The sequence below is a fragment of the Macaca nemestrina genome, chromosome 1 (genome assembly GCF_043159975.1).
Source record: "Macaca nemestrina isolate mMacNem1 chromosome 1, mMacNem.hap1, whole genome shotgun sequence".
In the NCBI taxonomy this organism is placed as follows: Eukaryota; Metazoa; Chordata; class Mammalia; order Primates; family Cercopithecidae; genus Macaca; species Macaca nemestrina.
In genome coordinates, this window is record NC_092125.1 from 181,602,734 (window position 1) to 181,628,453 (window position 25,720).

Here is a 25,720-nt window from a genome sequence, read left to right on the forward strand (position 1 = left end):
CTTCAGGTGCTGTTGTGTGCATTTTTCATGTATTGACTAAGCCTCATAATAACCCTATGAGATGGATAATGTTTTTATCATTATCCCCATTTCACAGATGAAAAAAACCTCAAATGAGGCACAGGAGTCCAGTGGACTAGCTGGAATACAAATCCCAGAGCCAGTGCCCTCAACCAGCATACCATTCCAGTCTCTCAGTGCAGATGCTCCTCTGAAGTTTAAAGGAGAAACTAGAAAGCTGTCAGTGGGAGTGGTTCTTGTGCTCTTCTGCCTGAAACAAAAATGGATGACTTTGTCAAGTCTCTAGAATAAAAATTTGGCGCTAACACATAGGAAGTGTTTTTACCTCCCACACAGTGTTCTACTCACATTCACAACAGCCTATGGGATACATACTTTTGTTAGCCATATTTTGCATTTATGAAAATGGTAAGTGGCTGAACAAAAATTCTGATGCAGGTCTGTTTGACTGAGACAATCATTATTTAGCCACTATGTTCTATGTCTCAGGTATAGTGTTCCCTGTTTGAAAGGCTTGGCTACCAGCTCTGATGCTTGACCTTTTGTTATTTAGGTTTCATCAGCTGGGAGTGGGTGGATAATACTTTTCAGATGTCCTTAGCTTACATTCATTAAAACAATTTTTGGATGAAGAGATTGGAAATTCTGATTGAATGCTGTGTTTAGAAATGGTTGCTTTTCTTTCTTTTTAAAAAAATTACTGTTGGAGGGTAAGAGCTGCTGATGTGGGAGACTTCACTTTGCAGATAACTGGCATAAATTAAGTGGCTATACAGGTGACACTTTAGGAAATTGGACTGCCTTCAGATGTTCCATGTTGGCACAGGTGGGAGCGTTAGTGGTGCTGGGGAGTAGACAATTTTAGTAAGAAGGTAAACACTATACTTTTTAAACATCTTTTTGCAAAAACGATCCAAGTTTTCTAGATCTGAAGTTGGTGTTAACATTCTGCTTTGGCAAAGCTGCGTTCATTTGTTCATTTAATCTTTGCTAGAGAGGCAGTAAAGTGTGGTGAATGGTTGTTAACTACAGACCCTGGAACCCAACCACCTAGATTCTAGTCCCAGCTCTGCCACTTAGTGGCAATGTAACCTTGGGCAAGCTGTTTCAGTTCAGCTTCCTTATTTGTAAAGGGATAATTAGAGTTTCTACCTCATAAAGTTATTGTGAGGATTAAAAAAGTTAATACATATAAAAGCATTTAAGTGCCTGGCACATAATAAATTTCATATGTGTTAGTCATTATTAATATTGTTATTACAGTATAATTATTACATAAAATAAGCACTTAGGCTGGGTGCAGTGGTTCATGACTATAATCCTAGCACTTTGGGAGGCCGAGGCGGGCGGATTGTTTGAGGCCAGGAGTTCAAAACCAGCATGGGCGACATAGCAAGATCCTATCTCTACCAAAAAAAAAAAATGTAATTGCTTAATAAGTGATGGTGGTGATTATTACTATTATTAAAAATTCCAATGTAAATTGTAATATGAGTTCTCAAGGAAATTTTGTACATGCATTGGACTATTTTGTTGTTGTTGAGACAATCTTGCTCTGTTGCCTAGGCTGGAGTTCAGTGATGCAATCTCGGCCCACTGCAACCTCTGCCTCCCGGTTTCTAGCAATTCTCCTGCCTTAGCCTCCCAAGCAGTTGGGATTACAGGTACCCGCCACCACGCCCGGCTAATTTTTGTAGAGTAGAGATGGGGTTTCACTGTGTTGGCCAGGCTGGTCTCAAATTCCTGACCTTGTGATTGGCCTGCCTCGGCCTCCCAAAGTCCTGGGATTATAGGCGTGAGCCACCGTGCTCAGCCGCAGTGGACTATTTTCACATTACACCTCTAGACTTACTCTTAGGGATATTGCAGTAGAACAGCTTGGGAAGTACTGGGGTATTAGAAAAGAATGCTAATTAGGAGTCAGGAGACTTAAATTTTGGTTGTGGTCTACCTTGGAGTATTGGATAACTTTTCTTCTAGGCCTCATGAAAATAAGAGGGTTGGACTAAATCTCTAGTGTTGTGACTCTTTACATTTAAATTTATTAAAGTTAAATAAAAGTAAAAATTGAGCCCAAAAGGATTGTCCACATTTCAATTGTTCTGTAGCCACATGTGGCTAGTGACTACCATATTGAACAGCTCATTGCAGTAAGTTCTACTTTGCAGTGCTGTTCTAGGTCTCTATTAGTAATAACCTTACATGATGGTAAGGTTTGACACCTAGCTTCTGAGTGGCCTAGGTACATGGAGAATTTATTTTAATTAATTAATTATTTTTTTTTTTTTTTGAGACAGAGTCTCACTCTGTCACTCAGGCTGGAGTGCAGTAGCCTGATCCTGGGTCACTGCAACTCCTGCCTTCTGGGTTTAAGCAATTCTCCCACCTCAGCCTCTCAGATAGCTGGGATTATAGATGCATACCACCACATCCAGCTAATTTTTAAATGTTTGGTAGAGATGGGGTTGGCCAGGCTGGTCTTGAACTCCTGAGCTCAAGTGATCTGCCTGCCTCAGCCTCCCAAAGTACTGGGATTACAGACATGAGCCACTGTGCCTAGCTGAGAAATTTTATTTAACCTGATACTAATCTAGCTTCCTTGACTCTCTTTTGTTTGGCTTTGAACTTCTGTAAGTCCTTCTGTTTTAGGCATGCTTTTTTTTTTTTTTTTTAAATAAGAAAAGAAACAGGGTCATCCTCTGTTGCCCAAGCTAGAGTGCAGTGGTGCCATCATAACTCACTGCATCCTCGAACTCCTGGCTTCAAGCAGTCTTCTGACATCAGCGTCCTGAGTAGCTGGGACTATAGGCACATGCCACGGCATCCAGCTAATTTTTTTTGTAGAGGTGAGGTTTCACTATGTTGCCCAGACTGGCCTCGAACTCCTGGCTTCAAGTGATCCTCCTGCCTTGGCCTCCCAAAGTGCTGGGATTATAGGTGTGAGCCACCATAACTGGCTAGGTATGCTTTTATAAGCATTGTAGAGGTATTTTTTTCTTAAACCAAGTCTGACAATTTTTGTCTTTTCACTTTAATTGGCAAGTTTAGTCCACTTATGTTTGTTTTGATTATTGACAGAACTGCTCTTGTTTCTGTTATCCAGTTTCTACTGTTTTTTTCTGTGCTTTTTTTTCTTTTTGCCCTTTCTTTGGCTTGTTCTTATTTTATCTCCTTTATTAGTTTGGAAGTTGGCATTCTAGTTCTTTTCTTTTAGTAGTAATTCTTGAAATTTTACTTGCATACTTAACAAAATCTAACACTATTATACCCCCAGTGGTAAGAGGGACTTTAGAACATTTAACTTCAGTTACCCCCTCTTTACTTATAAGGAGTTGTCTTATATGTAGTTCTAATTTTAACTTTTTTTTCTAAACTTAGTTATTTATTTTTTAGAGATAGAGTCTCATCCTGTTTCCCAGACTGGCCTCAAACTCCTGGGCTCAAGCGATCCTCCTGCCTCAACCTCCAGAGTAGCTGGGACTACAGGTGCATATTGTGCCTGGCTTAGTTCTCTCTCTCTTTCTTTTTTAACTCTACAAATTGGGCATTATAAATTGCTATACAGACAATATTTACTTGCTCACTATTATTAGTATCTAGGCCTTTTTCTGGGATCATTTCCTACCTGAAAAAGTCCTTTAGCTATCCTTTTGATTTTCTCTGGTTCTCTCTTAGGGGACTATTTCATACTTCTTCCCATCTTTTCAAATCTCCAATACTTCTTCCATAGTCCTTGCTCTCAGTTAGTAATTATGGTCCCCCTATAACAGAAGACAGAAGGAATCGAAAGAGTCCTTTCAAAAATTTTCACTACTGCATTTACCCACTAGTGTTCATATATGCTCCCTTTCCTGTTGTTACCTGATAAACCATCATTATTCCTAGCAAAGGCTAATCCCTCTCCTTGAGTGCTAAATCCCGTCTCGTCTCACTGACTCACCAACATTTTACCAGTGACTCTCCCTTCTCATGTTGTATTACCCCTTTTTCCTATCCTTACTGTATCATATATCAGCTTTCAGTTGTCCCTGGTACAGCAAAAATCTTTTTTTTTTTTTTTTTTTTTTTTTTGAGACAGAGTCTTACTCTGTCATCCAGGCTGGAGTGCAGTGGCATGATTTTGGCTTACTGCAACCTTCACCTCCAAGTTCAAGCAATTCTCATGCCTCAGCTTTCTGAGTAGCTGGAATTACAGGTACATGCCACCATACCTGGCTAATTTTTTTTTTTCTTTAGTAGAGAAGGGGTTTCACCATGTTGGCCAGGATGGTCTCGATCTCTTGACCTCATGATCCACCCACCTTGGCCTCCCAAAGTGCTGGGATTACAGGCGTGAGCCACTGCACCTGGCCTAATTTTTGAATTTTTAGTAGAGGTGGGGTTTCACCATGTTAGGTTAGACCAGGCTGGTCTCGGACTCCTGACCTCAAGTGATCTGCCTGCCTTGGCCTCCAAAAGTGCTGGGATTACAGGTGTGAGCCACTGCACCCAGTCAAAATTTTTTTGAAAGAGTTGTATGTATTGGATCTAATTTTTCTCCTTGGACTGTCTTGGTCATGCTCTAATCATGCTTTCATCCTCACTGTAAATGGCAGCTCTATCCTTCTACCTGTCCAGGCCAAAAACCTTACAGTGATCCTTGACTTCTCTTTTTGCTCTCATACCCCATATCCATAGCAAAATTCTGCTAACTTTGCCTTTGAAACATATCCAGAACCCACTGGTATCTTACTCCCTCTACCACCCCAGCTGGTCTAGTCCACTATCATCTCTTGCCTGGATTATTGCAGTAGCCTCTTTATTAGTCTCCTTGCTTTTGCCTTGCTCTGCTGTATTAGTTTGCTAAGGCTACAGGAACAAAGTACCACAAACTGTGTCTTTTTTTTTTTTTTGAGACAGAGTCTTGCTCTGTCACCTAGGCTGGAGTGCAGTGGGGCAATCACAGCTCACTACAGCCTTGACCTCCCAGGCTCAATCGATCCTCCTGCCTCCACCTCCCAAGTAGCTAGGACTACAGGCATGCACCACCATACCTGGCTAATTTTTCTATTTTTTATAGAGATGGGATCTCACTATGTTGCCCAGGCTAGTCTCAAACTCCTGGACTCAAGTGATCCTCTCACCTCGGCCTCCCAGAGTGCTGGGATTATAGGCATGAGCCACCATCCCCAGCCCAAACTGTGTCTTCAACAACAGAAATTTATTGTCTCACAGTTCTGGAGGCTAGGAGTCCAAAATCAAGGTATCAGCAAGATTGTTTTTTCTAAGAGCTGTGAGGGAAGGATAGAAAAATCTCTCAGCTTATCTAAAAATGTCTATTTTGCTCTTATTTTTGAAAGATAGTTTTGCTGGGTACAAAATTCTAGGTTTAGAGTTATTTTCTTTTAGTATTTTAAAGGTGATATTCCTGCTGTCTTCTGATTTCTGTTGTTTCTGTCAGTCTAATCATTGATCTTTTGTAGAAAATACGTCATTTCTCGGCCAGGTCTGGTGGCTCACACCTGTAATCCCAGCACTCTGTAGGAGGTCGTGGTAGGCAGATCACCTGAAGTCAGGAGTTTGAGACTAGCCTGGCCAACATGATGAAACCCCATCTCTACTAAAATACAAAAATTAGCCAGGCATGGTGGCAGGTGCCTGTAATCCCAGCTACTCGGGAAGCTAAGGCAGGAAAATCGCTTGAACTCAGGAGGTGGAGGTTGTGTGAGCCAAGATCACGTCACTGCACTCCTGCCTGGGCGACAGAGCCAGACTCTGTCTCAAAAAAAAAAAAAAAAAAAAAAAAGTCACTTCTTTTTGAGTGCTCTCAAGATCTTCCCAGTGTTTTTGTTGCTCTGCAGTTTCACCATTTAAAAGTTTGTTTTTATAATTTATCCCAGTTAATACATATTATGAAGAAATATGTAGATTCATGGTTGTATTTTGTTTGTTTATTTTTGAGACAGGATCTCTCTGCCACCCAGGAGTGCAGTGACACAATCATTGCTCACTGCGGCCTCAAACTCCTTGGCTCAAACAGTCCTTCCGCCTCAGCCTCCCAAGTAGCCAAGACTATGGGCACATGCCAGTGTGCCAGACTTTTAATTTTTTGTAGAGACAAGATCTCTCTGTGTTGCCCAGGCTGGTTTCCAACTCCTGGACTCAAGTGATCATTCTGTCTTGGCTTCCCAAAATGCTAGCATTATAGGTATGAGCCGCTGTGCCTGGCCATATTAATGTTTTATCTTGTTCTTGAAAATGCTGAGCCATTATCTCTTCAAATATGCCTTAAGGCCGGGCGCGGTGGCTCAAGCCTGTAATCCCAGCACTTTGGGAGGCCGAGACGGGCGGATCATGAGGTCAGGAGATCGAGACCATCCTGGCTAACACGGTGAAACCCCGTCTCTACTAAAAAATACAAAAAACTAGCCGGGCGAGGTGGCAGGCGCCTGTAGTCCCAGCTACTCGGGAGGCTGAGGCAGGAGAATGGCGTGAACCCGGGATGTGGAGCTTGCAGTGAGCCGAGATCTGGCCACTGCACTCCAGCCTGGGCGGCACAGCGAGACTCCGTCTCAAAAAAAAAAAAAAAAAAAAAAAAGACAGTTTCCCCTATTGCCCAGGCTGGAGTGCAGTGGCACAATCTCAGCTCACTGCAACCTCCACCTCCCGGGCTCAAGTGATTCTTGTACCTCAGCCTCCCAAATAGCTGGGACTACAGGCGTGTGTCACTATGCCTGGCTAATTTTTGTGTTTTTAGTAGAGCAGAATTTTCACCATGTTGGCCAGGCTGGTCTCGAACTCCTGGCCTCAAGTAATCTGTCTGCCTCAGCCCCCAAAGTGCTGGGATTACAAGTGTGAGCCACCATGCCCTGCCTTCAAATATGTCTTCTTCCTTCACCCTTTAATTCTGAGACTCCAAATTTATGTGTATTAGACTTTCACAATCTATTCTATATGTCTTGGCCTCTCCATAACTTTCATTTCCTATCTCTTTGTGTTGCATCTTGAATACCTTTTTCTGATCTATGCCTCTGCCTGCCTCTAATTTGCTGTTTTAACTTGTCCACTGCATTTTAAAAAATTGATACTTTATTTTTGGAGCAGCTTTATGTCTATAGAAAAATTGAGCAGAAAATACAGGGTTCTTCCCTCTCTCCCTCCTTCTCCCAACTTCTAGTAACATCTTGCACTAATGTGGTACATTTGTTACAACTGATGAACCTATATTGATATATTATTATTAACTAAAGTTCCTAGTTTACATTTGGGTTCATTCTTGGTCTTGTACATTCTTTTTTTTTTTTTTTTTTTTTTTGAGACGGAGTCTCGTTCTGTCACCCAGGCTGGAGTGCAGTGGCCGGATCTCAGCTCACTGCAAGCTGTGCCTTCTGGGTTTATGCCATTCTCTATTTGATATTCAGTAACCTTATGAGATATAATTATTATGCCTCTTAAAGATGAGACAGCTGAAGCATAGAGTGATTAAGTAAAACTGGGTTATTAATAAGGCCAAATTTAAATGAGATAACACATGTGATATGTCAGGCACATATAAGGTGGTCAGTAAATAGCAGCTAGCATTATGATCACTAATAATTTTTGGATATAAAATTATGTGATATGATCTAAATAAGATTCATTTGCTCAAAAAATATTTTATGGAGCATTTAGTGTGACCATGTGTACTACTAAATGCTAAGGAAACAGAGAGGAATAAGACAGATATGGTCCAGAGATAGACACATAAACATTTACAAGTCATCCTGGGGAGTGCTGTGTTGGGGCAAGAATAGGGTGCTTTGGGAGTCAGGGAAGATATACCAGAAGAAATGCCCTCTAGGCTTATACCTGAAGAATGAATTGGAGGTATGGGATGGAAGGAATTGCACAGGTAGTAGTGATTGTGAAAGCCTAGAGGGGAGAGAGTGCATGCTGCTCTTATTTAAAGAAGTGAAAGGGCCGGGCGCAGTGGCTCCCACCTGTAATCCCAGCACTTTGGAAAGCTGAGGAGGCTGGCGGATACCTGAGCTTGGGAGTTTGAGACCAGCCTGGCCAACATGGCAAAACCCTGTCTCTACTAAAAATGCAAAAATTACAGTCCAGGCGCAGTGGCTCACGCCTGTAAGCCCAGTAGTTTGGGAGGCTGAGGCGGGCAGATCACCTGAGGTTGGGAGTTCAAGACCAGTCTGACCAACATGGAGAAACCCCATCTTTACAAAAAATACAAAATACACCAGGCTTGGTGGCACATGCCTGTAATCCCAGCTACTCGGGAGACTGAGGCAGGAGAACCACTTAACCCGGGAGGTGGAGGTTGTGGTGAGCCAAGATCGTGCCATTGCACTCCAGCCTGGGCAACAAGAGTAAAACTCCATCTCCAAAAAAAAAAAAAAAAAAAATTAGCCAGGTGTGGTGGCAGACGCCTCTAATTCCAGCTGCTCAGGAGGCTGAGGCACAAGAATCGCTTGAACCTGGGAGGTAGAGGTTGCAGTGAGCCAAGATCACACCACTGCATTCTAGCATTGGTGACAGACTCTATCTAAAAAAACAAACAAAAAAAGGAACGGACAGGGTGTATGTATAAGATTTTAGGAAAAGTGTGGAAAGTGAGGCTGGAGAGGTGGACAGGTGCCATATTCTGAAAAGCTTTATAAACCCTACTACAAGAGTTGGACCTTTATCTTTAGGGCATTGGAAAGTCTTTGAATGTTTTTTTGTTTTTGTTTTTTTCCAGGAGTAACATGATTTAGAAAGACCATTCTGTGCTATCCTACAAAACATGCTCAAGAGTTTAAAATAGAAAGATTACTCTGGCTGAATTGTGGGCATAATAATAACAATAGCTTTAAATACTAACTTCATTTAATCCTTATAATAACCCTTGGAGGTAGGTCTTATTGTCTTGTTTTTATAGATGAAGAGGGAAAATAAGAAAGAAATTGAGACTTGGAGAGCTTACTTCACTCACAAAAATTCACACACTTAATAGGAAGTGGAGTCATGGACCTAGGTCTTTCTGAATCTAAAGCTGTATTGCTGAATCACCTTGAATTAGTTATGATTTGTTATGACCTGCTTTATGTTTACTCTGTGAGAAATTCTCATTCATTCTTATAGTGTTATTAGCATATTCCATGATAGTTTACAAAGCATTTAATGTCATTTTTTAATTTAGCCTCCTTTGAAACTGTGAATTAGGTGGTGGTATCTCCATTTTGCAGGTATGAAAACTGAGGCTTGAGGTATGGTCCCATACACCTAGAAGGTGGTGGAGCTGGGACTTGAACACCAAGCTCTTGACAGAAGAAAACCTTCTTATTGGGTATCTTGTGAACATGCACACTTTCTTCTTGGGACTGTGCCCTTTGTTCATTGTGTGAATGCTTATAAAGTTCTTTCCTTCCAGGTTTTGGAGATCATATTCATTGGAGGACACTGGAAGATGGGAAGAAAGAAGCAGCTGCCAGGTACAAGACATGGTTTTAGGTCATTCATGGTGGTAAAACACTTTTCAGTTATCAACTTAATGTTAATTTTGGTGAAGGGCTATACCAAGGCAGAGCAAGAACTGAATAGTTGCCTAATTACAACAGCAATAATATTGGCTAACATTTATAGTTGAGCCTTGAACAACATGGTTTTTTTTTTTTCTTTTTTGAGACAGAGTCTTGCTCTGTCACCCAGGCTGCAGTAGAGTGGTGTGATCTTGGTTGATTGCAACCTCCACCTCCCAGGTTCAAGCGATTCTTGTCAAGCCTCAGCCTCCCACATAGCTGAGATTATAGGCATGTGCTACCAGTTTTTGTAGTTTTTAGTAGACACAGGGTTTCACCATGTTGGCCAGGCTGGTCTTGAGCTCCCAACCTCACGCGATCTGCCTGCCTCGGCCTCCCAGAGTGCTGGGATTACAGATGTGAGCCATCATGCCCGGCCAGACAACATGGATTTGAACTGCACAGGTCCACTTGTATGTGGATTTTTTTCAATAATAAATGTATTGGAAGATGTTATGGAGATTTCAAGCAGTTTGAAAAAACTTGCAGATGAACGGCAAAGCCTAGAAATACCAAAAAACTTCAGAAAATGGTACAAGTGTATAAAACATATGTAGATACTAGTCTATATTATCATTTACTACCATAAAACATACAGAAATCCAGAAATCTACAAGTTAAAATTTATCAAAACTTCTGCACACTGGCTGGGTGCGGTGGCTCATGCCTGTAATCTCAGCACTTTGGTAGGTTGAGGCAGGCAGATCACTTGAGCCCAGGAATTTGAGACCAATCTGGGCAACATGGTGAAACCCCTTCTCTACAAAAACTAACAGTTATTTGGGGGGGGGTTGAGGTGGGAGGACCAATTGAGCCTGGGAGTTTGAGGGTGCAGTGAGCTGAGACCATGCCACTGCACTGCAGCCTGGAAACAGAGTGAGACCCTGTCTAAAAAGCTTCTGTCCAGCCATGGTGGCTCATGCCTGTAATCTCAACACTTTGGGAGGCTGAGGTGGGCGGATTATCTGAGGTCGGGAGTTCAAGACCACCCTGGCCAACATGGTGAAACCCCGTCTCTACTAAAAATACAAAAATTACCTGGGCATGGTGTGCGCGCCTGCAGTCCCAGCTACTAGGGGAGGTTGAGGCAGGAGAATCACTTGAACCTGGGAGGCGGAGGTTGCAGTGAGCTGAGATTGCACCACTGCACTCCAGCCTGGGAGACAGAGCAAGACTCTGTCTCGAAAAAAAAAAAATTAATTAATAAATAAAAATAAAAATAAAAAAACTTCTGCACACAAACAGTTATAGACCACACATGATGCCATTTGCAGAAGGGAGAAATGTACACAAATTTAAAGATGCCATATTAAATCATAACTGCATAAAAATTAACTGTAGTATATAACATATGACTAATAATTTTGTGGCGACCTCCTTTTGCTATGGAGATGAGCTCAAGTATTGTGAGTATCCACTTAAAATGCGGTGCAACATTAATCATCTTCAGTGAGCAGTACGTCTCTCCAGTGTATTGTGTATTGCAATATAAAGTAGTCTCTCAGCTGGGCATGGTGGCTCATACCTGTAATCCCAACACTTTAGGAGGCCAAGGTGGGTGGATCACTTGAGGTCAGGAGTTCGAGACCAGCCTGGCCAACATGGTGAAACCCTGTCTCTACTAAAAATACAAAAAACTTAGCTGGGCGTGGTGGGTGCATACCTGAAATCCCAGCTACTCGGGGGGCTGAGGCAGGATAATCGCTTGAACCCGGGAGACGGAGGTTGCAGTGACCCAAGATCATGCCACTGCACTCCAGCCTGGGGTCTCAACAACAACAACAAAAAGTAATCTCTTACAACTCTTGCATATTTTTCCTGGTATTTAGTACAATATCATAAACCTAGAATAACACCATGAAACCCATACAAGGTGCCATTGGTGATGCTGGAAGTGTTCCCAAGAAGCAAAGAATGCTCATGACATTATAAGAAAAAATTGAATTGCTTGATATGTACTGTAGACTGAGGTCTACAGAGGTAGTTGCTTGCCGTTTCAAGATAAATGAACTCTTTTTTTTTTTTTTTTTTGGAAATGATATCTTGCTCTGGCCCAGCCAAATGAATCATTTTTGAGAGTCTCAAGCAGGAGGATTGCTTGAGCCCAGTAGATAGAGACCAGCCTGGGCAACAAAGTAAGACCTTGTCTCTACAAACAAAAAAAAAAAAACAACTTTTTTTTTAAAGATAAATCCAGCGTAAGAACCAATTGTGTAAAAAAAAAGGAAATTCATGAAGTTGTCACTGTAGCCACGCCAACAGGCGCAAAAACCTTGCACGTTTTGCCAAATGCCTTTTTATGTGCATAATATGCAGCTTTTATGTGGGTACTATAAGAAAGGCATACCTATTGACTCTAATATGATTTGAGAAAAAGCAAAGTCATTATATGGCAACTTAAAGCAAAAAGGTGGTGAAGGATCTAAAGCTGGAGTATTTAATGCCAACAAATGATGGTTTGCTGATTTTAGAAAGAGGTCTGGCTTTAAAAATGTCAAGATAGGCTGGGTGCAGTGATGCCGGTAATAGCAGCACTTTGGCAGTCCAAGGTGAGTGGATCATTTGAGGTTAAGAGTTTATGACCAGCCTGGCCCACATGGTGAAACCCCATCTTTACAAAAAATATAAAAATTAGCCAGGCGATGGTGGCCCACACCTATAATCCCAGCTACTCGGGAGGCTGAGGCAGGAGCATCGCTTGAGCCTGGGAGGCGGAGGTTGTGTGAGCCGAGATCCTGCCACTGCACTCCAGCCTGGGTGACAGAGTGAGACCCAGTCTCAAAAACAAAAACAAAAACAACCAAAAAAAAAAAAGAGATACAGGAGAAGCAGCTTATGCTAACTAAGAGGCAGCAGATGAATTCTCAGACACCATTAAGAAAATCACCGAAGAGAAAGGATATCTGCCTGAACAGGTATTTAATGCAGATTAAGGTACCCTATTTTGGAAAAAAAAAAAAAAGCCACAAAGGACATTATTAGTAAGGAAGACCAACCTGGGCAACATGGGAAACTCTGTCTCTACAAAAAATAGAAAAATTAGCTGGGTGTGGTGGCGCATGCCTGTTGTCCCTGCTACTCAGGAGTCTGAGGTGGGAGGATTGCTTGAGCCTGGAAGACTGAGGCTGCAGTGAGCTATGACTGCACCACTGAACTGTAGCCTGGGTAACAGAATAAGACCCTATTTCAGTTTTCAAAAAAGAAAAAAAAAAAAGAAGAGAAGCAAGTACCAAGATTGAAGGCAAGAAGAGATAGGCTAACTCTACTGTTTTATGCAAAAAACCCCAGCACTTTGGGAGGTAGAGGTAGGACGACTACCAGAGCCCAGGAGTTTGAGTCAGGTTTGTCATCAGAACTGCCCTTGTCTATAAAGCTGTTAACCCCCAGCCTTGAAGAGCAAAGATAAACACCAGCTACCAGTGTTTAGGTTGTGCAATAAGAAGGCTTAGACAACAAGAACCCTTTTTCTGGATTGGTTCCATCAATGCTTTGTCCCTGAAGTCAGGAAGTACCTAGTCAATAAGAGACTGCCTTTTAAAGTTATTTTGATATTGAACAATACTCTGGCCACCCAGAGCCCCATGAGTTCAACACCAAAGGCATAAAAATGGTCTATTTGCGGCTGGGCATGGTGGTTCACGCCTGTAATCCCAGCACTTTGGGAGGCCGAGGCGGGGAGATCACCTGAGGTCGGGAGTTCCAGACCAGCCTGATCAACTTGAAGAAACCCCGTCTCTACTAAAAATACAAAATTCACCAGGCCTGGTGGTGCATGCCTATAAAGCCAGCTACTCAGGAGGCTGAGGCAGGAGAATCACTTGAACCTGGGAGGTGGAGGTTGCAGTGAACTGATATCACACCATTGCATTCCAGCCTGGGCAATAAGTGTGAAACTCTGTCTCAAAAAGAAAGAAAGAAAGAAGGAAAGAAGGAAGGAAGGAAGGAGAGAAGCAGAGAAGAGAAAAGAAAGAAAGAGGTCTATTTGCCTCCAAACAGTATTTCAATCAACTACTACATCAGGGGGTGATAAGGACCTTTAAGGCTCATTACACACCGTCCTATATGGAAAATAGACTGTCAAAGCTATGGAAGAGAACTGCAATAGAGAGAACATCATGAAAGTTTAGGAGGGTTATACCATTGAAGATGCCATTGTTGTTACAGAAATAGCTGTGAAGACCATCAAGCCTGAAACAATAAATTCCTGCTGGATAAAACTGTGTCCAGATGTACATATGACTTCACAGGGTTTATGACACATAATTAAAATCATGAAAGAGATTGTGGATATGGCAAAAAAAAAAAATGAGGGGTAAAGGGTTTTAAGATATGATCTTGGATAAATTCAAGAGCTAACAGACACCAAATCAGAGGAATGAACAGAAGATAACTTGATGGAGATGAGTGCCAAATGATGAGGAAAAAACACGTAGAAGAAGCACTGCCAGAAAACAGATCTGGCAGAAGGTTTTAATTATTTAGGAGTGCTTTTGACTTATTTTACAACATGGAACCTTCTAAGATATGTGCCCTGAAACTAAATCAAAGAAAAAGGATTGGTATTGTATAGAAACATTTTTAGAGAAATGAAAAAGCAAAAAAGTCAGACAGAAATTATATTTCCATAAAGTTACACCAAGTGTGCCTGCCTGTTCTGCCTCCCCTTCCACCCTCTTCTGCCTCTGCCATCCTGAGACAGCAAGACCAACCCCTCCTCTTCCTCCTCCTCCTCTTCCTCAGCCTACTCAGTGTGAAGACAAGGATGAAGACCTTTATGAGTATCCACTTCCACTTAATGAATACTGAATATGTTTTTGTTTCTTTATGATTCTCTTTTTCTTCTTTTTTCCCGCCTGCTTCCTGGAAAGGTTTTCTTAATAACATTTTCTTTAATTTACTTTATTGTAAGAATACAATATATAATAATACACTCAAAATATGTGTTAACTGAATATATTATTAGTAAGGCTTCCGGTCAACAGTAGGCTATTAGTAGTTAAGTTTTAGGGAGTCAAAAGTTATATGCAGATTTTTGACTGCGTCAGGGGTCAGTGCCCCTCATCCTGGCGTTGTTCAAGGGTCAGCTGTACTAAGTGCTACTGTGTATTAGGCATTAAATTATGCAAATCAACTTATTTAACTCTCACAACAACTTTGAGGTTGGTGTTACTGTTACCTTAATTTTAGAGATGAAAAAAGTCAGGCACAGTTTTTTCTACGTTTACTAAAATAACTTGCCCAAGAGCACACAGCTAGCAAGTGGCAGACCCAAGCACTCTGGCTTCAGAGCCTGCTCTTTAAACCTGTACACCATACTGCCTGCTAGAGTCAAGTTGAATAGTCTATAACGTCTCAAGTAGGTTTAGTTAAGTATTTTTAGTAGAGACAGGGTTTCACCATGTTGGCCAGGCTGGTCTCGAGCTCTTGACCTCAGGTGATCCTCCCTCCTCTGCCTCCCAAAGTGCTGGGATTACAGGCGTGAGCCACCATGCCAGGCCTGTGTTTACATTTATTTAACCCTCACAACAACCTACTAGATTGGGAAACCTGTGAAATAACTGTGGTTATTTTATAGAAGGGGAAATTGAAGTACAGAAAAGTTATATAATTTGCCAGCAATTACAACACGAGTAAGTGGAGGAGCCAAGACTTGAATGTTTTTTCTGTACTGTACAAGAGAGATACAAAGACCCCAGTATATGTGCATCTACAATATACACACATGCACAGGCACACTCACATTTCTGCACCTACCATCCTATAGTGCTTGCTGTTTATACAAGAGATCCAACGGTTTCATCGCTCTGGGTCTCAAACCTTCTGCAATAACAGAGTTGCCAGATTGAGCAAGTAAAAATAAAGAATGGCCAGGCATGGTGGTTTATGCCTTTAGCCCCAGCACCTTGGGAGGCCAAGGCGGGTGGATCACCTGGGGTCAGGAGTTTGAGACCAGCCTGGCCAACATAGTGAAACCCCATCTCTACTAAAAATACAAAAATTAGCCGGGTGTGGTGGCGCCCACCCGTAGTCCCAGCTACTTGGGAGGCTGAGACAGGAGAATCGCTTGAACCTAGGAGGTGGAGGTTGCAGTGAGCTGAGATCGCACCACTGCAGTCCAGGCTGGGTAACAGAGCGAGACTCTGTCTCAAAAAATAATAATAATAAAATAAAGGATGCAGGCCAGGCACTTTGGCTCACACACCTGTAATCCCAGTACTTTGGGAGGCAGAGGTGGCACAATTACTTGAGCCCAGGAGTTTGAGACCAGCCTGAGCAACATACTGACACCTCATCTCTAAAAAAGAAAAAATAAATAATAAAAAATTAAAGATGCCCAGTTAAATTTGAAGTTTAGATAAGCACCAAATAATTTTAAATATATCTATGCAATATTTGGGACACACTTAAGCTTAAAAATGTTTTTGGTGTTTATCTGAAACTCAAATGTAACTGGGCATCCTGTATTTTATCTGGCAACCCTACTAAGGAGAAAAATTCCTATTTTGTCTTTCAAGTTCTAAGTCAAATGACTATTCCTACATAAAGTCTTCAGTCATTTCTCTGGGTAGTTTGTGTTTCCCTTCTGTTCTTTTATAATCTCACCTGCATCTATCCATTATAATATGTATTACTTTGATTGTAGGCGCCTGATCCTTCCCATTCCGACCTTTTATCTTTTGTGGGGAAAGCGTTTTATGTTCATCTCTGAATTCCCAAACTTGGAGATGTTGAATGATTGAAATGGTAATTGAATAAACATTTACTGAGAGCCAGTAGGTTTAAGAGGAGGAATGAAGGAGAACCAGCATTTATTAATTGCCTTCTATATGCTAAATATAGTGCTGATTGCTTACAATATTTAATGCCCCTTAGGCCTTATTAATAAAATGGAGGGGCAGTCTTTGGCCGCAGGAAGATCACATTCTCCTGAGGCCTATAACATTTGGCATACATAACTGATGCCATTCTAGTCTCTGTATCTCCTTTCTGAGAAAGCTGAACCTGGGCCTAGTTGGCGTAGAACTCCAGTTTCCATAGAAACAAGAGGGTCTGTAAAAGTCGAGGGAGACAGGAAGAGAAGTTTGCACTTCCGGCTTACGTCAGAGACGCGTACAACCCGGAAGTTGAGGCAGCGCGTTTGCTTATGGTCGCTCCCTGAGAGGATGCCGCTTGTGGTGTTTTGTGGGCTGCCGTACAGCGGCAAGAGCCGACGAGCTGAAGAGTTGCGCATGGCGCTGGCTGCTGAGGGCCGCGCGGTGTACGTGGTGGATGACGCAGCTGTCCTGGGCGCAGAAGACCCAACCGTGTACGGCGATTCTGCCCGTGAGAAGGCATTGCGTGGAGCTCTGCGAGCCTCCGTGGAACGGCGCCTGAGTCGCCACGACGTGGTCATCCTGGACTCACTTAACTACATCAAAGGTTTCCGTTACGAGCTCTACTGCCTGGCACGGGCGGCGCGCACCCCGCTCTGCCTGGTCTACTGCGTACGGCCCGGCGGCCCGAGCGCGGGACCTCAGGTGGCGGGCGCGAAGGAGAACCCGGGCCGGAACGTCAGTGTGAGTTGGCGGCCACACGCTGAGGAGGACGGGAGACCCCAGGCGGCGGGCAGCAGCGTCCTCAGGGAACTGCATACTGCGGGCTCTGTAGTAAATGGAAGTGTCCAGGCCGACGTACCCAAGGAGCTGGAGCGAGAAGAATCCGGGACTGCAGAGTCTCCAGCTCTCGTGACTCCGGAATCAGAGAAATCTGCAAAGCACGTGTCCGGTTCCTTTTACTCTCCAGAACTCCTGGAGGCCCTAATGCTGCGTTTTGAGGCTCCCGATTCTCGGAATCGCTGGGACCGGCCTTTATTCACTTTGGTGGGGCTAGAGGAGCCGTTGCCCGTGGCGGGGATCCGCTCTGCCCTGTTTGAGAACCGAGCCCCACCACCCCATCAGTCTACGCAGTCCCAGCCGCTCGCCTCCGGCAGCTTTCTGCACCAGTTGGACCAGGTCACGAGTCAAGTACTGGCCGGATTGATGGAAGCGCAGAAGAGCGCTGTCCCCGGGGACTTGCTCACGCTTCCTGGTACCACAGAGCACTTGAGGTTTACCCGGCCCTTGACCATGGCAGAACTGAGTCGCCTTCGTCGCCAGTTTATTTCGTACACTAAAATGCATCGCAACAATGAGAACTTGCCCCAGCTGGCCAACATGTTTCTTCAGTATCTGAGCCAGAGCCTGCACTAACCAGAGGAGGTAGGGAGAAGGCATGGCTTCTGATCTCCACTCCACATTATTTCTCTGGGAAGAATAAGCTGAAGGTCTCCAGAGCATATCGATGCAGTACTGTACTAGAGCTGTTGTGACTGATTCACTCAAACTTTCCTGCATGCCCCTGTGCCAGTCCTTGGGTTTACAGCATAAGTTGAGACTAAAGAGAATGGAGAACTATCGTGGCGCATCCTGGCAAATCCCTCCAGAGGACGGAGCTCAGGTGGACAGGGATTGCCTAGATGGGATCCTACTTGGGATATCACAGAGCGTTGACCATTGGCTTCCTTAATCTGAGGCGTGGGAGAGCAGACTGGATGGATGAGAATTGTTTTAAAACAATTGTGAACAGAAACTGAAGATGGCACAGTTCTACATTTGCACCTGCCCTTTTATCATACCACAAAAGTATTTTTTGAGTACTGTACTGACTTTTTGCTAGTCTCTATTCTGGGACTGAGTTCACAGATAACTACATTGGTGTCTATCCTTGGGAAACTTTTGTTTTTGTGGAAGTAAGCAAGTTATCTACTAGATTATTTCCTCTAATAAAATCTTTAAAAATAGTCTACTGGAATTTCTTTCACTTAATGTTCCCTGTGTAACTTTCATGTTAACATTTTAGGTATACTTGTCATTGTTCCTTTAAGTGAAGTAGTATTTTGATAGTTCTGAGAGAGTAAATGTTTTGATCTACTCTAGAGTAATTATGTTGTGACAATTTCCATAACTGTTGTGCTTCATTCTATATTTCAAGGCAAATATTGTAAGCTTGTCAATTTCATTCTTCATTGATTTCATTGAACAAATGAAATTAAAGTAGTACTTACTTTAACAGTGCCTGTGATTTTCAAAGACCAATTAGATACAGTATTTTTGATCTTGAGATATGTGGTGAGAAGCTGGGTGTGGTGGTTCATGCTTGTAATCCCAGCACTTTGGGAGTCCGAAATCGAGGTGAGGAATTCGAGACCAGCCTGGCCAATGTGGCAAAACTCTGTCTCTACTCACAATACAAAAATTAGTCGGGCATGATGGTGTACCTGTGTACCTGTAATGGTGTACCTGTAATCCCCAGCTACTCTGGAGGCTGAAGCACGAGAATTGCTTGAACCTGGGAGGTGGAGGTTGCAGTGAGCTGCGATCACACCACTGCACTCCAGCCTGGGCAACAGTGAAACAGTGAAACTCGAAAAACAAAGAGATATGTGGTGATAAATACAAGTAAAAGATACAATTATGCTGGGTGCAGTGGCTCACGCCTGTAACCCCAGCACTTCGGGAGGCCGAGGCGGGTGGATCAATGAGGTCAGGTGTTCAAGACCAGCCTGACCAACATGGTGAAACCCTGTCTCTACTAAAAATACAAAAAGTAGCCGGGTGAGGCGGCCTGTGCCTGTAATCCCAGCTACTCAGGAGGCTGAGGCAGGAGAATCGCTTGAACCTGGGAGGCGGAGGTTGCAGTGAGCCGAGATTGTGCCACTGCACTCCAGCCTGGGTGACAGAGCGAGACTCCATCTCAAAAAAAAAAAAAAAAAAGGATGAAATGGGCTGGTGGTCAGAGGATGATGACAAAGGACAAAATGTTTTGGAAACCTGGTGAAAAAGACTAACTAGCTGTTGGGAGAGGTGGTTTTGGAAAGGTTTTATAGAGGAGTTAACACTTGAACCATCACTCTAGAATAATGTCAGTAAAGGGCCAAATAGTAAATGTTTTTAGGCTTTGTGGACCATGAAATACTGTTGCTACTTATAGATGGTAAGTAAACATGAGCATGAATGTATTTTAATAAAACTACACTCAACTGTGAATTAGTTTTAACATCACAAAGGAGTCTTTTAGATTTGCTTTGCAAACATTGAAAAGTGTAAAAATATACAACAAAACATTTGCATATCATGGGCCCTGTGGAAGCAGGCGGTGGGCTGGATTTGGCCTGCAGACCCTAGTTTGCCGTCCCCTGCTCTAGAGGGATAAATAGATGTTTGCCAGGGAGAAAAGAGAAAGCAAGACATTCTAAAACATGCATGCTCTGAAACTATGGAGCTATTAAAAGATGGGGTAGATGGGCTGCCTTGGTTCATGGTATATTCCTTGCTTGTGAGGTAATCTATACTACCTTTTGTTTCTGATAAGCAAGAGGATTCATGTGTGAAATGGAGTTTGGATGAGGCAAACTCAAAAGGCTTTTTCCAACCTTCATTCAGTTGGTTATTGATTGAATTGGGCTTAACCATGGATTCTGGGTTACCATTCTAAATTGAAGGAGACTGTAACAGAAAGAACATTGGTTTTGAAGTTGGACTTCTGAGTTACCTAGTAAGTGGCAGAACCTTGGGTTTTGTTTTGGGTTTTTATATTTATTTATATATTTATCTATTTATTTATTTATTTTTGAGACAAGGTCTGGCTGTCTCCCAGGCTGGAGTGCAGTGCTGTAAGTAGCTGGGACTACAGGCGCGCACCCCATGATGGCTAAGTTTCGTATTTTTTTGTAGAGACAGGTTTTCACCATGTTGCCCTGGCTGGTCTTGAACTTGTGAGCTTAAGTGATCCCCCAGCCTCGGCCTCCCAAAGTGCTGAGATTACAGGTGTGAGCCACTGCGTCCAGCCTAGAACCTAGATTTTATGTGGCCAAATATTTACTGTATTGAGCATTTCAGTTTTCTCATTTCTATTGTGAGACCATTAATAGTATCTACCCTAGGGTTATTTTGAGGATTTAAATGAGATAATGCATAAACAGCACAATGTCATATAATAAACGTTCAGCACATTTTGGCTACTATAGTTACCTATATCCTACTACCCACCTAAACTTGCCCTGCTCATTTGGTTTACCAGCTTTTATAAGTATTGCAGGCAGAGGTCCATCCAGATGTGAGGTAGGCCTAAGGTGAGGAGGCTGAATGATTCATTTGACACTTACTAAATGGGTTAATTTATGTATATTTACAGTAGTGCCTGGCACATGGCAAATGCTATATAAGTGTTTGCTATCAATAATATATGTGTCAGATGTAAGGGATATAGAGGCAGCTAAGAGTTCTTTGTCTTAGGAATCTCCAAGTCCAGTGGAGGGAGATGGGTAAATAATAGATATAGATCAATATGTTAAGTGCATGGTAGCTATTATACAGTGTATGTTATGGTGACATGGGGTTGTGTGATGGTGAAAGCCAATGGCTACCTACCTACATGGGGTCTTCCAACTGTCATTTGAGCCTTGAGAGCTTAAGAGCTTCCTCTAGCCAGTCTGGTTCAGGTGGATTGCATTGCTCATTGTGAACACTTTCCTCCCTGATTATAAAAATTATACTGTAGAAAAATCATGAAATATAGATGTAGTATAGGAAAACATCCACAGTGCCATCATCCACAGAAAACTGCTATTATGTTTTGGTACATTTAGGCTCTTTTCTCTGTACATATTTTATAATTAAAACCAGACTATAGATACTTCTGTATCCTAGTTTTTTATATAAGCTACCAATTAAAAATTATTTTCAATGATTATATAATAATAATCATTTAGAAATGCTGTTAACATTTTTTTTTTTGAGACAGAGTCTGTTCTGTCTGCCAGGCTGGAGTGTAGTGGTGCGATCTCGGCTCACTGCAACCTCTGCCTCCCAGGCTCAAACAATTCTCATACTTCAGCCACCCCGGTAGCTGGGACTACAGGCGTGTGCCACCACACCCAGCTAATTTTTGTATTTTTAGTAGAGGCAGGGTTTTGTTATGTTGGCCAGGCTGGTCTTGAACCCATGGCCTCAAGTGATCCGCCCACCTCAGCCTCCCAAAGTGCTGGGATTACAGGCATGAGCCACCATGCCCAGCCCTCCCTAACTTTAAAGCCCAAATTTGTAGAATTTACAGAAATGCTAGAATTTATCAATAATTTTGTTACAGCAATTACCTATTATTATTGAACATTTAAGTTGTCTAACAATTTTCCCAATTGAAATAATACTACAGAAATGTCTTCATATATTTATCTTCATCTCATTAAATTTCAAGAAGTAGAATTACTAGATTATAATTTCTTTGTTTTGCTTTTAAGTGGACTGCCCCTGATGGTGATTATTCATAAATCCTGGTGTGGAGCTTGCAAAGGTAAGTGTAAGTGCTCAATCTAAATACAAACTCAGATGTGTTGTCAAATATTGACATTTAACAAATATTGGCACTGACTCTGGCCCAGCACTGCTGACTGTTGAAGGAATACTAAAGAAATATATGACATAGATTTCCTGCCTTCATGAAATTTGCAATTATATTTGGAGAGGATTTTAGGGAAGGTAAGGGGATTTTTTTTTTTTTTTTTTTTTTTTTTGAGACGGAGTCTCATGCTGTTGCCCAGGCTGGAGTGCAGTGGCGCGATCTCGGCTCACTGCAAGCTCCACCTCCTGGGTTCACGCCATTCTCCTGCCTCAGCCTCCTGAGTAGCTAGGACTACAGGCGCCCGCCACCGTGCCCGGCTAATTTTTTGTATTTTTAGTAGAGACGGGGTTTCACTGTGGTCTCGATCTCCTGACCTTGTGATCCGCCCGCCTCGGCCTCCCAAAGTGCTGGGATTACAGGCTTGAGCCACCGCGCCCGGCCAAGGTAAGGGGATTAAGATACAGTTATGTCAGGCGAGGTACGGTTGCTCACGCCTGTAATCCCAGCACTTTGGGAGGCCGAGGTGGGAGGATCACGAGGTCAGGAGTTCGAGACCAGCCTGGCCGATATGGTGAAACGTCGTCTCTACTAAAATACAAAAGTTAGCCAGGCGTGGTGGTGCGTGCCTGTACTCCCAACTACTCAGGAGGCTGAGGCAGGAGACTCGCTTGAACCTGGGAGGTGGAGGTTGCGGTGAGCCAAGATTGTGCCACTGCACTCCAGGCTGGGCAACACAACGAGACTCCATCTTGAAAAAAAAAAAAATACAGTTATGTCACGTATGGGATGAAGTGCTAAAATATCACATGAACAATACATATTAGAGGAAGCTGAAATGTACAGACAGAGACATGAGAAGGATGTAGGAACCAAATTAGAACCCAAGTTATCTGACTCTGTGGCATGTGTTCTTTCTGCTATACCACCTTGCCACTTCTGCAGACAGGTTTTTTCTTTTATTTGGTATGCTACACTTAAAGTCCTAGATGGAAAAGGAGTGTAAAAAATAGTTAGTGGAAAAAGCCAGGCGCCTGTAATACCAGCACTTTGGGAGGCTGGGGTGGGAAGATCACTTGAGGCCAGGAGTTGACCAGCCTGCCCAACATAGTGAAACCCCAACTCTACTAAAAATACAAAAAAATTAGCTGGGTTTGGTGGCACGTGCCTGTAATCCCAGCTACTCAGGAGGCTGAGAATTCCTTGAGCCTGAGAGGTGGAGGTTGCAGTGAGCTGAGATCATGCCACTGCACTCCAGCATGGGTGACAGAGTGAGACTCTGTTTCAAAAATATTAATAATATATATACACATACATATATGTATACACACACACACACACACCTGTGGCAGACTCACTCTATTGTCTTTCACTTCAATGGTTTTTGAAATGTAACTATGAAAAGCAAATAATGCATTTCCCCCCATTTGTATGACATTATCCTTATTTTATAAATGAGGTAACAGCTTCAGAGAAATGAAGTAAGTCACTCAAGGTCACATAGCTATGCAGGTTCAGAATCCAGGTAGGCTAATTCTTCTTTTTGAGAGTGTAAAAAAAAGTTTGTTATGTGAATCATCTCAATAAATGCCTAAACTACCAAAGAGAAATAGTGTTGCTTATGTTTATTAAGGTTTGGTTGTGACAATGATGTTTTTTCTTCTATTTCAAAACCTTTTTTCCCCCCAGCTCTAAAGCCCAAATTTGCAGAATCTACAGAAATTTCAGAACTCTCCCATAATTTTGTTATGGTAAATCTTGAGGTAAGACTTTGAGAGTTTCTCCTTTCTGCTATGATTTTAAGACTTAAAATTAGCATCATTCGTGCATATTCATTATAGCTTCATTAGTGGTATAGTGGTATAAAAGTCAAATTTATGTATGTGTTTTTCTCTTGACCTCTAATACTAAGGCTTGCATCAGATATGTTAGAAAACCATCTAACATCTATTTCTGGGAGGAACTAGGAGAGGAGAGATTGAATAAGATGACTAAATTTTGTTGTTTTTTTGAGATGGAGTCTTGCTCTGTTGCCCAGGCTGGAGTGCAGTGGTTCAATCCTGGCTCACTGCAACCTCCTCCTCCCGACTGGCTGGGATTATAGGCACGCGCCACCATGCCCAGCTAATTTTTGTATTTTTATTTTTTAAATGTTTTTAATTTTTGTTTTTGTTTTTTTTTTTTTCTTTAGATGGACTCTGTTGCCCAGGCTGGAGTGCTATGGCACCATCTTGGCTCACTGCAACCTCCACCTCCCGGGTTCAAGCAATTCTCCTGCCTCAGCCTCCCAAAGTAGCTGGGACTACAGGTGTACAGTACCACACCAGGCTAATTTTTGTATTTTTAATAGAGATGGGATTTCGCCATGTTGGCCACGCTAGTCTCGAACTCCTGACCTCAGGTGATCCACCCACCTTAGCCTCCCAAAGTGCTAGGATTACAGGCAGGAGCCACTGCGCCCGGCCAATTTTTGTATTTTTAGTAGAGATGGGGGTCTCACCATGTTGGCCAGGCTGGTCTCAAACTCCTGACCTTAAGTGATCTGCCTGCCTCGGCCTCCCAAAGTGCTGGGATTACAGGCATAAGCTAGCATGCCCAGCCTTAAAATGACTAAATTTTAAGGTCCTTTTATCCTTAGTTTATGATTATGACATGTTTTACATCTTTGTAAAGCTAGACTAAAGGTGTAGTCATATATGCAGACCACAGCTTTCTGCAAAATGTGATTCATTTGAGCACCTAATCTGTGCTGGGCTTATATGTGCAACCTGCTTGTTTCCTTATGAAAAGAGCTTTTACATACCTCATATAGGCTACAGGTCTTGGAATCCTGAGTCATAGAATGTCAGATCTTAGAGTTGGAAGAGATTTTTAGGCTATTGGTACTATCCTCATTTTACACAAAGAACCATCTTAGGCCTGAAGCAGGTATGTGATTTGGTCAAGATCATAGAGCCTAACAGGTGATAAGAATAGGTACTCTCACCTAGCCATGCTCCCTTTTAGGCCATACTTTTCACGTATGAGGTACTCAGATGCTCTATGATGATACCACTAGCCATAAGTTTCTGTGAAAATAATGTTTACTTGGGCCAGGCACAGTGGCTCACACCTGTAATCCTAGCACTTTGGGAGACTGAGGTGGGTGGATCATGAGGTCAGGAGTTTGAGACCAGCCTGGCCAATATGGTGAAACCCTATCTCTACTAAAAATATAAAAAATTAGCTGGGTGTGGTGGTGCCTGCCTATAGTCCCAGCTACTAGGGAGGCTGAGGCAGGAGAATCGCTTGAACCGGGAGGCGGAGGGATGTTGCAGTGAGCTGAGATGGCGCCACTGCACTACAGTCTGGGTGACAGAGTGAGACTGACTCAAAAAGAAGAAGAAGGAAAAAAAAAGATAATGTTTACTTAAATGTAGGTCTGGGAATCTTGTGAACACATTAACAGTTAACAGTGAGGCAGCTAAGGGATTGCGCTTATACAGCTAGTGGATAGCCTGAATGCTGATACACCTCACCATAGCAGTTATATTCAAAGAAATGACCCCATTTAACCCCTGAAATGGGAACCACATCATAAATTGTAAAATTATTGATTGCCTTTGCACATGAATTCGTCACCACTTTCTGTGGTGAATTAGGATTCCTACTCAAAGGAGACAGTAATAACATCTCCAACTTCAGAAATTTCTTAAAAAGAAAACAGATTGTGTGGGTTTTTAATCTCCTGGGAGGACTGTGAGTCCACAACT

The 25,720-nt window shown here is 42.6% G+C and overlaps 2 protein-coding genes across 3 annotated transcripts in view; both read left to right on the forward strand.

Annotated features, from left to right (window-relative positions):
* The window catches only part of LOC105495237 (thioredoxin domain containing 12), a 35,896-nt gene that overhangs the window by 4,896 nt on the left and 5,280 nt on the right, over nt 1-25,720 (forward strand). For both annotated transcript variants that reach the window (XM_071093014.1, XM_071093012.1), the window contains exons 3-5: nt 9,407-9,467; nt 21,871-21,923; nt 23,658-23,731. In XM_071093014.1, coding sequence (XP_070949115.1) covers nt 9,407-9,467; nt 21,871-21,923; nt 23,658-23,731 — 188 coding nt within the window. The remainder of the gene's footprint in view (nt 1-9,406; nt 9,468-21,870; nt 21,924-23,657; nt 23,732-25,720) is intronic.
* On the forward strand, nt 16,434-18,641 carry LOC105495050 (KTI12 chromatin associated homolog). The gene has a single exon (XM_011764199.3). It carries the CDS (start codon nt 16,718-16,720, stop codon nt 17,780-17,782), a length of 1,065 nt encoding a protein of 354 aa, XP_011762501.2. The 5' UTR covers nt 16,434-16,717; the 3' UTR covers nt 17,783-18,641.